Below are 15,977 nucleotides of genomic sequence, written 5' to 3'. Positions count from 1 at the left end.
CATTGACCTTAGGGGGTAACCTACTTGTTTAGCAATCATCACTTATTTGGCTTTCAAGTCTATCTGAAAATGCTGTTTTTGTTACAAATTTAACCAGAACCATACACAATGCACATCTAGTAATAATAACCAAATGAACACGTCTCATAAACAATCCCACGTGCTAGTGAATAGACAGCTCGTCTTCACATTTAAGTCTTACCAACTTGGATCTGTTTGCTTCCTAACATGACAGAACAGTTAATGTAATGAATACACCCTGCTGTCCATCTCCAACACAGCCTGTTCACTTTAAGATGTTGAAATCAAATGTCCTTCCTGGATAAGATGCTTATTTCTCAGAATGAGAACGAGTTGTCAATTCCTGATAATGTGTCTTTTATGCTCATTGCACATATATTAAACACAGACTAGAAATCTGGCACAAATGTTGCTAGCAATACGTGGTACTGCAATGCAGCACCCGACAAACTGAGTGTTCAATTTCCATCGTGTTCATTGATACTTTCATTTTTAGTAGGGTCTGCTCTGTTCTAAATGTTGGAAGTTGAGACATAAAAAGGGTATAAGTAGAAAGTTTAAGTTCTCTATTATAGTAAAATAATATGTCTGTGTTTTTTGGTGTCCATATGAACAATTCTGTTGGACCAAACCTCAAATGCAAATAGCGAGGTGAAACTGCTTGTCAGAGCGGAAGAAGTCTCCTTTCGTCTTTGTTGTGCGTGTCAGTGGGCTGGGCTTGGTATGTGGGAAGGTGCACAGTGCACGCAGCACAGAAGAAATGAAGGAGACGAGACCAAAAAGACAAACGCTCATAAAAGTGAGACTTGATTATTCGGTGCGATACAGGCATATGGAGCATCGAGCTTAAACATTTCTTTGAATTAATTCCATATCGCCCAGCCCACCCTACAGCTCCCACGGCTCTGTGTTCAGACTATTCCTTTGTTTGACTGCTGTATTACTGCTCTGTGTACAGTATGTCTGGTCCTGGGCCCCAAGGGTAGACAACAGGATAGAGTAGTGACGTGTGTTCTTGTATACAATTTCGTGCCCTTCCCTGCATGTGAGTTTCAGACCATGGGGTCTGGAGAATATAGTAGTAGATCATAGGGCATGTGGTGCTGAATACTATATTTGGGGCCCTCCATCTGTGTGTCAGTATATTGGTGAAGAAATCAATGGTCCACATAGTGTCCCATTTCATGGCTCCCATGGGACAGGGTCCCCCCTTCTCTTGCTCTCTCGTTCTCCCCCTCTCAGTCCAGGGACAGACAAGACTGCTGATGGGGATCAGTCCAGGGACAGACAAGACTGCTGATGGGGATCAGTCCAGGGACAGACAAGACTGCTGATGGGGATCAGTCCAGGGACAGACAAGACTGCTGATGGGGATCAGTCCAGGGACAGACAAGACTGCTGATGGGGATCAGTCCAGGGACAGACAAGACTGCTGATGGGGATCAGTCCAGGGACAGACAAGACTGCTGATGGGGATCAGTCCAGGAACAGACAAGACTGCTGATGGGGATCAGTCCAGGGACAGACAAAACTGCTGAGGATCACTGAGCAGCTAGATTAATAAACATCCTCACCCAGGACTTTTCTCTAAGGCTGTCGTGCCACTAGAAAATCAGTGTTTTGTTTGCATACACATGGCTTGCACATGTTATTGGCAATGTAGCGAAATGCCTTGTGCTTCTAGTTCTGACAGTGCAGCAATATCTAGTAATAACAAGTTAAATCAATCGGCACAACCATAATTTGTTTTAGGGGTTTCCACCCGAGCACTGTGTTATTCACCTTGACTGGGTAGCAATCAACTGACTGTCTAGAGTGAAATTAATCTATGAAATCTTAAGATCTGTTTTGTACTAGTAATAATAAGCACTCAGTGACTATGCTCGCTACCTTGATGTTAACTTGAATTTGTCTTAGGCGTTAATTTGTGTTTTGGGTAAGCATAAATGCATGTGGACATGTGCTAGAATGAGTGAATAACTATTAGCATTCATTCACCAGCTGAAATGAACACCTGGGTGCTTTTTGGTTAAAGTTAGTATATAAATAGGCCGAGACTCTTTTTTTTCCTTCAAAGGCTGTTTTTTGCATACGGGTAGACCTACCTAGTTGTGCAGCTATAGATCAACAGTCTAAGGCAGTTTCTGAGATGGGCAGGCTGTTAAGCTACTACAGTTGTTCCGCCCTCTTTACATGGCAAGGTAGGCTAGATTTTTCCCAGGGTGGTGGTTTAGTGTCACTTCCATCAGGGCTGCTTTTTGATGGCCTTGGGGTGCAGCTGTCTGTCTTTTGGACTCCCCTTTCTACCAAGGCTGATTGATCTTGCCTGTATGAATGAAGAACCATGTTTATTCAGCTTCATAGCAGTCGATTGGACATGGTGTGTCACACCTAGAAACGCTGGCATGTACAGTGTAGTTTACAGTAGCTGTCTGAACACTTATTGTTGGCCTGTCTTCAGAACCCCTCTCGGTTTTAATACCTAATGGCTTGCTCCACTACTGGCACAAGGTGATGGCGTGGGTTGTCATGTTCAACTGCCAGTCAAGACGCCCAGATTTGGAAAGCTTTGTGCGTTGTAAAAGGTCTTTGTGTGTTAGTGACCTCTCCCTCCCCTGCTGAGACTTCTTCTTTGAGAACGTATTGCAGATTGGGAAAGGGAAAAGGAAAGGGGGATACCTAGTCAGTTGTACAGTGGCTGCCTAGTCAGTGGCTGCCTTAATCGACATCCACGTCTTCGGCGCCCAGGGAACAGTGGGTTAACTGCCGTGCTCAGGGACAGAACGACAGATTTTTACCTTGTCAGCTTGGGGATTCGATCCAGCAACCTGTTTGCTAGAGCCGATTTGGACATATTTGTATAAAAGACTGAACATGCGGAGATCCATGTACATTTGTGTAAATATATTAAATATTAATGTACATAATGAAATATTAGGTACGTACCTTTATGATTTATATTTACCTGATTGAGATATATTCATTTGTTGTGAGTTTAACTCAGTTTTTGCCCCCCCCCCTGCCTATTCATTGTATTGTGGTAAGTGTGTTAGGATAAAGGCAGGAAGTTGGGCCTTCGGGAGAGGGAGTCCTTGCTAGATGCGGGAGCGGTATAGTTTTTTGACCATACAGACATACAGACAGGTCATAATATGTATTTTCCATATCAAGTATTCTATGCTTTAAGTTGATTGGATAATCATTTATTTGCTAGATATAGGAAGAATAAACATTTTTGTTGCACCATATCCCTGGATGTCATTGAATGTTTGGCCGTTTGGAAACCTTGAGTGTGGACAGTATGCGTATCAAACAACCCCGCTTCAGGCGTGGGCCATGGTAAAGACGAAAGGAAGCCACTACATGTTGGTTACTACTGGCTCAATGCTCTAACCACTCGGCGACCTGCTGCTTGCCTGTTGATTGATGCATTTCTCACAGGGCTTTGTGCCAGAAAAGAGACACATTGACCAAGTCTTTTGCTGGGCTCTCTCTCTTACTGTCAGTTAAAAAACAACAACTACATGACCAAAAGTTTGGGGACACCTGCTCCTCCCACTGCCCCCTTGCTGCTATAATAGCCTCCACTCTCCTGGGAAGGTGTTCCACTAGATGCTGGCACATTGCTGTGGTGGGGACTTGCTTCCATTCAGCCACGATTTTGGGCGATTTAAGCCTGGCTCGCAGTCGCCGTTCCAATTCATCCCAATGGGGTCAGGGCTCTGTGCAGGCGAATCAAGTTCTTCCACACCGATCTCACCGATCTCATAAACCATTTCTGTATGGACCTCAAAAAACGACTCCAGACCATTAATCCTACTCCACCAAACTTTACAGTTGGCACTGCATTGGGGCAGGTAGTGTTCTCCTGGCATCCGCCAAACCCAGAATCATCAGTCGGACTGCCAGATGGTGAAGCGTAATTCATCACTCCAGAGAATGCGTTTCCACTGCTCCGGAGTCCAATGGAGGTGAGCTTTACACCACTTTAGCTCGTCGCCTGGCATTGCGGATGGTGATCTTAGGCTTGTGTGCTGCTGCTCTGCCATGGAACCCATTTCATGACGCTCCCGATGACGTTGCTTCTAGAGGCAGTTTGGAACTTGGTAGTGAGTGTTGCAACCGAGGACAGACAATTTTTACGTGCTTCAGCACTAGGCGTTCTCGCTCAGTGAGCTTGTATGGCCTACCATTTCGCAGCTGAGCCATTGTTGTTTCTAGACTTCTCCACTTCACAATAACAGCACTTACAGTTGACCGGGGCAGTCCTAGCAGGGCAGAAATTTGACGAGCTGACTTTTTGGAAAGGTGTCATTCTAGGACAGGGCCACGTTGAAAGTCACTGAGCTTTTCAGTACAGGCTATTCTACTGCCAATGTTTGTCTATGGAAATTGCATGGCTGTGTACTCAATTTTATACACCAGTCAGCAGCGGGTGTGGCTGAAATAGCTGAATCCACTGATTCCACTAAGTTGTGTCCACATACTTTTATATGTATATTGTATTTGTTTTTGTTTTTTCCTCTCAATTGGCTGAAGTGTTGATGTCGGTAATTTGACCTCCAGAGTCTTAATTTGACCGAGACTTGGCAGAACGGCTAAATTCACATAATTTTAAATACTTATTATTGTATTATTATTGTTGATATTTAATAAAATAGGTCTTTATTCATTATAATACTGTTTTTGTCCCAGTTAATAAATGTTGATAATGCACGTTATTTATTTGAATAACATGTCAGCCAACAGAGTCCCAAGTAAATGAAGTTGCTAGATTTTTGCTAATTGGTCTTTGGAAAGGAAGCACCTTCACTGGTAGAACTGAATAAAAATGGAGGCCTGAGGATGAGAGAGAATTAGCTTTAATCAGGCTGGTAGGACCCAGCCTCCTTCGCCAAGTTATAGACCTTCACTCATTACTGATTTAAAATCCATGTATTTGAGTATTTCTTGTAATTATTTTTCAGACTTGTTTTTACTTTAAACTATGTATACATTTCACAATTAAACAGTGTCGCTATCATTCAATTATTGCCCTATTTATTATTTCATCCTTTATTCAAATTTGGCACATTTTTTAAATCTATTTGTCTGCAGAAAAAAACTTTAGTATAGCAAATTATCTTTCCTTACACAAAGGTGCACATTTATGCCCTTTGTAGAGTAAAATTAATACAATTGAAATTAAATACATAATTAAAATTTCCTTTATATATTGTCCGTTATATTTATTTGTGATGTATTGTATCTTGTTCCATTAGTCTCTATACTTAAAGAATCTATTGGATTGATAAAAATGTCTTTTAAATTCTGGCTAAAACTATTTTTTTTTTTGTAGGGGAGAAAATAGTTGTGAATACTTTTTTTTTTTTGAATATAGAATGCGACAAAAAGAGCTCCATTAACAGTAAACTAACAGCAGAGCTGAAGTTAATTTAGCAGTAACTTATTTTGAATCTAATTCATACTTAAAAATAATCCATGCTCTCCTAAACTAAAAGGAAACTAGTGTCATGTTTTACAACTAAATGGATGCAAGTCCAGCCAATAACATTTATAACCACTGTCCATAGTCAAGACGGAGATGCTGAGTGAGCCATGGTCTCTTCAGATAGAACAGCATTCAATAGACTACAGTAGTTAAAAAAGAGCCTAGCACTGGGGTCAGTATTGAGTTAAATGTTGAGTTATTGATTAGCTACACCAGTTACTTCAGCCTAATTACCCGAAGAGTGGTGGATGGATTGATTGTAAATAGTGTGAAGTCGGGAACCAAAAGGTCAGACAACTTATGTCAATATTACTAGAGCAACACTTGAATGCATTAGGTTACTTGACTTGTTACTTAAAATAATATCATGTTGCTCCAGGGATATTGGCAGTGTTTAATAGCTTAGTTTTTGGACTGCATTCAACAGAAGATGAAGGATTCTGAAATATATATAAAAAAAAATACATACTATAGACTGTAAAAAATGCATTCTCTATTTAAATTACGTAACACATGGTGAAAAATAGATGGAGCAAGATAGGTGATATAAAATATGCTCTTGTGATATGCTAAAGTATAATATTTTCATTAAAACAACCTGCTCGTAACTTACCACGTGTACAGTACATAAGGATTTTTTTAGATGTACTTTGTTGCAGTGTTTAGATCATCTCATGGGCATCAAGAACTTTAAAGCCTGGGAAATTCAGAAATGGACTTGTCTTGTGTATTTATTTTATTCCAGGAAGGGCTATTTCGTTGTTGTTTTGGTCACGTAATTACTTCCTAGATGCATACAATTGCTAATTGTTATGTGAGGAGTGACTATTGTTCATACATTAATTAGAGACTGGGATGCATGTCATGGAGCAGACTTTAGTGTTCTAGCTAACTGAAACCTAAACCTAAGGTTCAATAAACTTGTTTTTTTAGGGTATGTCATCTTTAATATTGCAGATTGTGGCTTCTATCAATGTCATTGTCTGCATAATTTCCAATCCCCCATATATATTTTTTGTAACATTTTATATTTTTACAAATATATTTTCCCCTTAACCTTTTAGATTTAATTTTGGAACCAAAGGAGATACCAGTATTACGGGAAGGTTTGGCTTTGGTCATAATAGCCGATGTGTGGTGAGCATTCTGGAACAAAATGGCTGCTGTGCCACCCAGGTGGGTGCTGCTGCTTCACATCATTGGTGGACGGGGTACGGCTTCAGTTGAACCGTAACAATTTCAGTGGCCTGGTCACCCCTACTGTACATTTGATTGACTCATAGCGTTTTTTTTGTTGCGGTTCCCCAATGGATTAGTTATTGTGAGTTCCGTTTAATTTGTGCATTACAAACTGTGACAGACATTTTTTCACTCCAGATATCGAATGTACAAATGGTAGTCTTTCAGAGACCCATACGACCAAAAGATACAACCATAAAATGGCTCCAAGTTTTGGCAGCCAATGGCATGCTCTGCCATCTCTTCCCAGTAGCCAATCACAGAACGATGTATAATGATGCCTTTGTCTACAGCTTTCTACAGTACACAAAATGGAGCGCTCTGATTGGCTACTGTGAAGGGTGTGGGTGCATACCATTGGCTGATTTGACCATGGGGCAATGTTATGGTTGGGTTACTAGGGTAGGCAGTTTAACTGGGACACTATTTCCATGTTCTCATGTAGCTCTCAGTTATAATAAGGGATGTTTCAGTGTTCCACAAGGCTCATAAACACCCACTGGTCAAACTCATGCAGAGATGGATAACTGAAGGCCCCTGGATAAATGTTTTTTTGTGGGGAAAGTCAGTCGGAGTCTCAACTTACTGTTACGAGTTAAAATAGTGTATTATTATTTTAAAATTTGGTTGTGTATCAGCATTTTATCTGTTATGTCAGTCTGATAGTCAGTCAATTAGCCCATGTCAGTTAAATTCTTTTTTTTTTAGACTGCCCGCTAAACTAATTTAGCAATCTATCTAAACTTTTTATCATGGTCGCATTACTGGCCAGGGGTCCTCCATTGATTATGTTAATCAGTCTCACGTAAATATCATATTAAAAACTGCAAACATTTCTCTACACACATTGGCAAAATGTTAAAAATTGCAGGACATTTTCTGTAGTTTTCCTCCCCGCCGCATGGCAAAATTAGTAGAATTGCATGAAATTAGCTGCCAAATATTCTCTCCACTCCATGGCAAAATGTGGCGAATTGCAGCAAACTTGACTTAAAACTGGATGGATGTGGGTACGCAGACCCGTGACCAACTGCGGCCTTTAATGATGAGTCATTGTTTTTTTGTGGGCCCATCCCTAATCTATAGAGTGGATGCTGTCCCTTCAAGTTGTTTTAATGTCATGTGAGCTAGTAGAGTGAAATGCCTTTCTTGCAAGTTCTAAACCCAACAATGCAGTAATCAATAACAATAATACTAACAATAACAAGGTAGAACAAAAAAACACGCAAAATAAAAAGGTAAAAATAAACAATTATCATAAAATAGCAAAGTTGGGTTGGAGCTTGCAAAACGGCAGCCACCCTTTACATTGTTCACTGTAATTCAACAGTAGTACCAGTACCCTTAACAATCCTCTGCTACTAGTGTTATAGTGCACAAGTGTTCTCCTTCCTTTTCAACATTGTATTCGGTGTCTGCGTATTTGTAGTAAGAAACGGTTAGATGTGCATATACTAATGTGGGTAACAGCAGAACCCATCAGCATCAACAGTACCTTCCCCATCCCATTCTCCACTAGTGTTGTGAAATGGTATGGTGGTCTTTATGGAGCTCCATGGTCATATTGAATCTCTCCTCCTCCACGCTCCCTGTCGACAGAGAGGATAAAGGAGACGCGGTGTGCTATTTCACGCTCCCAGATATAATGGGTTGTTCTAGGGGCCCACGGGGCGACGGTCGACCCACACAAATGCACCATAATTAGCTTTTCCATCAGTCATTCAGGTGTCAGTCCTGCAAAACCTGTTGTTTGCTGACAAACATGGATCTCTTTCTCATTCGTTTTCTCTCCTTCCTTTCGACTGAGTCCGAGTGGTGGGGTAAATGGATGCAGTGCGCTGTGCTAGATTAAAGGTGAGAGCCATGTTGGTCGCTGGGGACACACAATGCAAACTCCAATTACATGTATTCACAGTGCCTGTGCCATTCCGCGCAGGCTGCACAGTAATCAGATGGCTGTCCAACTGCGCCAAGCAGCACTGGAGCGCCGTGTAGACAAGGCCAGGGCCGGAGAATGTTGAAGGATGTTAATTTTTTGGAGAGAATTGTACGTGTATGCGTTACTTTACAACAGGAGGCAATATTATCACAAGTGGCTGTTTGACTCTATTTGCAATCTGTTTATAGGGGGCCTTGGAAGTTGACAACTACAACTCCTCTCGCTCTCTACTCATTACAGGAGGCTGAGGGTAATGTAGAGTTGATTTGATTTAGTTGTTCGCCCTAATGATGCCAAGGCTGTCTTTATGCCACAAGAATTGCCTATTTATTCATGCATTTCTTCCAATTCTAGCATTGCATTCAGTGTGGTTAATGGTCAGGAACAGGCCATTTCAGCCACTTAATTCCTTGCTGTGATACATCTGGATCCTCTGCTTAGAGGGTTTTCCACATGCAGCCACCGAACGGCTCCGTCTTGAATTGCAGTTATTTGTCACATGGCTTAATACTGTATAATTTAGTCTGCTGAATTAAATTGCCAGTGAGCTGCTAGTGTCAGTTGAGAAAGAAAAAGCTAAATGATGGAGTATTTCCAGCCAAACATTGGGGCTAATGTCAGAGTAGGTTAATTGAATCCTGGGTGTTTGAGTCCGAGGTGCGCGTACGGTAGGTAGACTGACTGAGTGTTCTATGATAACACAAACTAAACTGCTTTACTCTGTCACAGTGGATCCAATCGCTCATCTGATAAGTTGCGCATAAACCAGTAGACATCATGCACGCGCACGCATGCAATTAGACAAGCGTGCACACACACCTCCCCTGTTTGAGACAAATGATGAGTGTGGATGGTACAGTAGCAGCTCACTAGTCAATGACTAGACTGTGATCATGTGGCTGGGTGGGTGTGTCAGTGCAGAGTTCAGTTTAATTCACAGTACATGTCTGCGGAGCCGTGATGGTCCATTACAACAGACAGCTTTGCCGATTCCACTTTGTGAATTTGAGTGTAGCAAGAAGAGGAGACATTGCCGGAGCCTTGCAGAGATTTGGAGAGATTTGGAGAAGTATGAAATGCTCTGTTGAAAGCTTTATACGGTCAACTGAAGTTTGTGACTTGATGTAGAAGTTTCCCTTAATATCTCTGGGATATGTGGGACTCTTGCGCCCCACCTGGCCAAAAGCCAGGGAAAATGCAGAGCGCCAAATTCAAATAAATTACTATAAAAATCAAACTTTCATTAAATCACACATGCAAGATAGCAAATTAAAGCTACACTTGTTGTGAATCCAGCAAATGTGTCAGATTTCAAAAAGGCTTTTCGGCGAAAGCAAACAAAGCTATTACCTGAAGATAGCACCTCCGTAAACAAAGAGAAACCATATTTCAACCCTGCAGGCGCGACACAAAATGCAGAAATAAAAATATAATTCATGCCTTACCTTACCTATTGGCACTCCGATATGTCCCATAAACATCACAAATGGTTCTATTGTTAAATTAATTCTGTCATTATATATCCAAAATGTCCATTTATTTGGCGCGTTTGATCCAGAAAAACACTGGCTCCAACTTGCGCTACATGACTACAAAATATCTCAAAAGTTACCTGTAAACTTTGCCAAAACATTTCAAACTACTTTTGTAATACAACTTTAGGTGTTTTGAAACGTAAATAATCGATAAAATTGAAGACGGGATGATCTGTGTTAAATACAGAAGGAAAACAAACTGAAGCATGCTTTCTGGTCACGCGCCTCTATCAAACAGTGCACTTCAAGTGACCCTCGTTCAAGATGGCCGTGTTTCTTCATTACACAAAGGAATAACCTCAACCAATTTCTAAAGACTGGTGACATCCAGTGGAAGCCATAGAAACTGCAAGAAGGTCCCTTAAAAATCTGGATTCCCAATGAAAACCCATTGAAAAGAGTGACCTCAAACAAAAAAATAAATCTGAGTGGTTTGTCCTCGGGGTTTCGCCTGCTAAATAAGTTCTGTTATACTCAGAAATGATTCAAACAGTTCTAGAAACATGTGTTTTCTATCCAAATCTACTAATAATATGCATATCTTATCTTCTGGGGATGAGTAGCAGGCAGCTGAATTTGGGCATGCATTTCATCCGGACGTGAAAATACTGTCCCCTGTCACCAAGAAGTTAAACTCATATCTAGGATCAGATTACCCTAACCGCTAATAACGTTTTTTTACAAGAACAACTTAACCTTTACAATGATAAACAAATATCTGACCCAGTATCAGTTGTTGGGGTTAATTTTCACCTACTCACAGGGTATGTCCATCTCAGATGTGACATGAAGGCCAGCCAGACTTGTCTTTAGCCAGTAACAGTTGGACTGACCAGGGTCCCGCATGTACACTTATGCTACAGCAGGCCTGAAATTTTGTGATTTTAGGCGCACGGCCATTTGGCCTTCAAGAGGTGCCCAGTCTGCCAGGGCACCAAGGCCATTAACTAAACACGAGGTATTCTGTTAAAAATAAAACATGTATTTTTAAATGTACATAATTTTACTACATGTCAAGTACATATTGGCTAGTCTCATGTCCAGACTGATGCGCCTGAAAATGTTGCCAAACTTTGATACTTTTACTTACACATATAGGCTAAACACCAGTCATGTTAGACTAATATTCATTTCAATTATATTTGTCAAAAGGCTTGATGCTGTCATGCTCGAGGAACTGTTTGTTCCAATAGGAGAGAGAGGCCAGTGCCCGTTGTGCGCCTCAACATCACCCACCTTGCATTCTGTGCGGGGGCTGTCAACATTTGAAAACTATTTAACCATAAACATAATTGTTGAGAGCCAGGATGTTTTTGTCTTTTTATGAGGCATATCTTACTGTATTCCATCCATTGGAATGTTGGGGGGATTATTATAACATTTCCTCATATGCCATTCAAGTCATTTTTCTCATGTTCTCAACTTTTTTTCGTTGTCCAGCAGCAATCCTAGTCATATTAACTTCCCATGCAAGTTGTTGCATCTTTAGATATTCCCTCTTTCTTCATTTCCAAAGGATATTTTTGTGGTGTGCTTTGTAGAACAGTGTTTTCCCCAAATTGCATATTGCAACATTTGTGCTGATATCCTACTGCAGTGTCGCACTGCTGCTCTTATAATGTGAAGAAATAGCCTAATAATTTATCAACATTTTAAGTGAAACATTCTGATCTACTGCATCAACCTTTTACGTGCAGTGGTTGTATTAATTTTGGATCTATCGTGTCAGTGTCATATTTCTTTTTCGCACAGAATGACAAGCTGACCAATAGAATATGTCAACTTTTGTGTTATGGGGGATAGTAGATATGCACTCACGCGCTGTTGCATCCCCGATGTGTGTTCACTAGTAGCCTACTTTGGAGCTGCGATGCCTGTGAGAATAATCTGATCACGTGATTGACATTGGCTAATACGAATTGAGAGAGCCGTCTGAGTGAGAGGTGCTTCGGAGCAGGGCGATTGGCAGCCGGGAGAAGGACATTATTATTATTATATTCAGCCCAAAGGCACAACGGCCACTTTGGCCTTAAGGCATGTTTTTTTATATTTTTTTAGGGGGCATTGCAGCCACACTGAACAGTACTGTTGATGGTTTCCTGCTGAATACATATTACAGTAGTGTAGATTGCCCTCTGTACACTGTGACATATTAGATGTTGGTCAGTGTGGCTGTAATGCCCCACAAAAAAAAAAAAAAAAACATGCCTTAAGGCCAAAGTGGCCGTTGTGTCTGGTACACTCAGTAGCTCCTCATGGTGGCTCATTAAAACAATAAAGAAACAAGCTCTGACTCTCTCTCTACAGCAGGCCTAGTCCTTCCATTGACTAAACCATGTTCTCGTGTTGCCCAGTGATATTTATGAGACAAGTGTGTAGTTTTTTTTTTTTTTTTCTGGCTTGGACAGTGTTTAGTTCAGCACGGTTCAATGGGTTAACTTGTACCCAGGGTAGGATGCTGCTGGTAAAATGACTCATGGTGAATAATGCATTATTAATTCAAGTGTCTCGTTCTCAAAGCACATCTCTTTTAGTTGGTTGTTTCTTTAGTTGAATTCATAGAGTAAGTGAATTTACAAAATCCAACAGTAGTCAAGTGTTTTGTCTTTCATATTAATCCCGACCTTTATCAGCTGCATGAGCTATGTATATTCTAATACCTTCTAGACTGTTCTGCTTAAAATCACTAACTCCTCAGTACACAACTGTAGAATTGCAGAGCTTGCTTATTTTTATTATACATAGGCACACATTCCCTGCCTATAATACTGAATTGTTTACTATGAAAATGTATTTTCTCTTCTCTGCAATATAATGAAAGCTGTGGCCATAATGTTTTATAATCTGCCCATTTCTATTGTCTCTATTTAATATTTTGTTGTCATGATATCTTTCTATGATCATATTTGTATAAAATATTGAGAATTCTTTTTCTAAATCAGAACATGGCATTGTCTTGTTTCTTCTTTGTTCTACAGAGATGTTGAAGGAGTTGAACCAACAGCGCAGAGCGAAAGAGTTTACAGACCTGAAAATAATTGTTGAAGGCAAAGAGTTTGAAGTCCACCAAAATGTTCTAGCTTCCTGCAGCCTTTATTTCAAGGACCTGGTGAAAAGGTTTGCCTTCCCTTCCCCCACCAGCTGTTGATCCATTCTGTTCTTTTTGTAGGGCGCATATGTGTTGCTTTTTTCCCCTCCCCCTTTCTCTGTTGCAGGTGTGTGAAGACTTTGGTTCCTATCACAGGGCCAGCAGCCAACCACTCCTTCTCCCACTCCAAATGAATGTATCACTAAAACCATTTGTTGGAAAAGGTTACCCCATCTTAAGGCTTTACATTTTCCTCCCCATAGAGACAATTAACCATATTTACAGTTTGATGAGCAGAGAAAACGTTCCATGACTGGGGGGGGGCTTTAACACATCTAAAAAAAACCCACATCTACAAAAATTATAGCAAAGCAACAGTGTGTTATATGTGGTATAGTCGGGAGGGGTTTTATCTCTAAGTTACCTTATTTCTGTCTGCGGCGTTTCAAGACAACGTCCTTTTATGTGCAAATGGCTGGGAGTTTACCGTTAGTCCATTGAAGTGATGGGGAAGCTTCAGAGTTGCAAGTGAAGGACAAAGCACACACATCTCTCACCGCTATGCTTTACTCAACCATTACTTTCACAGGTTAACACCATTCCCTGTTAATGTATTAATTTGAAGTGGATCAAAGTATTTCTTCATTACTCTATCCCTCACATGTCTCTGGGTTGTTTTGGTTCTATATGGTGCTGGTATGTGTTTCTTGGTTGTTGTGTGTGTGTGTGTGAGAGAGTAGTGGTGTGTTTGTTTTCTTCATGCTGAGTGAGGCAAGGCCCTCTCTTAATGTCCTCACCCTGTCTTCAGATCCTTGCAGGTGCTTGTCGACTTGATTCAGACAGAGCCCCGGAATCAATGTTTTCTCGTCTCCTTGACATGTTTGTTTTCCTGTGCACTGCTCACAGACAGACAGAAAAGAAAGACTGACTGAACAGATGGAAACTAGTGAGAGAGACTGTACATAACAATAGGAATCTCTAGTTTAAAGTCTGAGGGCAGCTGCCTGCTAGTTGCCCTGCAGCCACGCTGTCTCCTGTGAGATCATCAGAGGGCGCAACGCTGCTTATCAGATAGAGGTGAGCCATCCATCTCGTGAGCCAGCCAGGAGATGCTTTGTGTGTCAATCACACCAGCATGCACAACACACACACACACACACACACACACACACACACACACACACACACACACACACACACACACACACACACACACACTTGTTCCTGCTCAATGGGGATGTGTACTGAGAATAATGAACAGCAGCCCGTTCCCAACCTCACAGGGTCCCCAGAAAGACACATCAGGTTACGTTCATCTGCCTGCCTGCCTGCCTGGCTACACTCTGATATTGTACTGGTTAAATGTGGCTGCCTGACAAAGCAAATTCTCATTAAGTGGATAATTCATTGTAAAAAGGACCATAATTTGTCATCAACGCAGGCCTTTCTCATCTAGATTAAATCAAACATAGAATTTTCTAATTTAACCGTACAGTTAGTGGAATATATTACATGTATATGTTATACTAATTAATGATAGTTTAAGTTGCACAATCGTCTAAGTATTAACCGTATAGGTTGTCAACCTTTTTGACAAAGTTAAAATAATTTATCATGGCATGTTTAGTAACTTCCGTTGACTTTATAAGGCAAGTGACACCTCACGGTTTTATTGCCGTGTTTAAGATTCTGTTTGTACCCTGGACTTCTGAGGGGTTGAGACGTGCTGTTTGAACCCTGGACTTCTGAGGGGTTGAGACGTGCTGTTTGAACCCTGGCCGTCTGAGGGGTTGAGACGTGCTGTTTGAACCCTGGCCGTCTGAGGGGTTGAGACGTGCTGTTTGAACCCTGGACCTCTGAGGGGTTGAGACGTGCTGTTTTAACCCTGGACCTCTGAGGGGTTGAGACGTGCTGTTTGAACCCTGGACCTCTGAGGTGTCGTAACTCTCTCAGTGTCTCATAACTGCCACTGTGTGTGTGAGAGAGAGGGGTGCAGGCCTATAACACTTGGGTGTTCTCCAGGCAGCCAGCCATTATTCAGAGTAGATGGAATATCAGAGGGTGAGCGAGTGAGAGTGCATGTCGCTGCTTATTTACGCTGACCTTAAACACACAGACAAGAAATTAGTCTCAGAAGTGGAAAAGTAATGATGCAAATTCTTGTTTACATGCACGAAAGTCATTTTCATTTATTAGGTTGTTTACTGTTAAGCAGTAGATTAGTAAATTGAAAAGCAATATAGCACCATGGCTTTAGAAAATGGTTTAAAAATATATATGTAATTTAGTCTAATCATTTAATCAACAGTATGTGAGTGAGAAATCTGTTTTCTATATCATACCTGAGCTATTTCCTTTTAAGTTAAAAATAAATAAATATAGATTCATAATATTTAGAATGGTTTTGATATTTCATGTTATAAAAAGCTAATTTATAATCAGTTCCCTGACAGGATCAGTGAATTTAGATGAGTAGCAATGAATGATTATCACCAAATGATTAAACTTCAGATGTTAAAAATGGCCATCCAGTTTAACTGCTGATACCCGCAATCTCATTAATTTGAAGTACCGCCAAATTCTATAAAACATTGGAAGCGGCTTATGGTAGAGAAATTAACATTCAATTATCTGAAAACCGCTCTGGTGGAAATTCTGCAGTCA

At 40.9% G+C, this 15,977-nt stretch overlaps 1 protein-coding gene across 4 annotated transcripts in view; it reads left to right on the top strand.

The window, feature by feature from the left end:
* LOC135557788 (kelch-like protein 29) overlaps positions 1-15,977 on the top strand; it is a 416,874-nt gene that overhangs the window by 323,828 nt on the left and 77,069 nt on the right. For all 4 annotated transcript variants that reach the window (XM_064991390.1, XM_064991391.1, XM_064991392.1 and 1 more), the window contains one exon: positions 13,204-13,342. In XM_064991390.1, coding sequence (XP_064847462.1) covers positions 13,204-13,342 — 139 coding nt within the window. The remainder of the gene's footprint in view (positions 1-13,203; positions 13,343-15,977) is intronic.

This window comes from Oncorhynchus masou, chromosome 16 (assembly GCF_036934945.1).
Source record: "Oncorhynchus masou masou isolate Uvic2021 chromosome 16, UVic_Omas_1.1, whole genome shotgun sequence".
In the NCBI taxonomy this organism is placed as follows: Eukaryota; Metazoa; Chordata; class Actinopteri; order Salmoniformes; family Salmonidae; genus Oncorhynchus; species Oncorhynchus masou.
The sequence above is the reverse complement of the archived record's forward strand: the minus strand, read 5'-3'. Positions and strand labels throughout refer to the sequence as shown.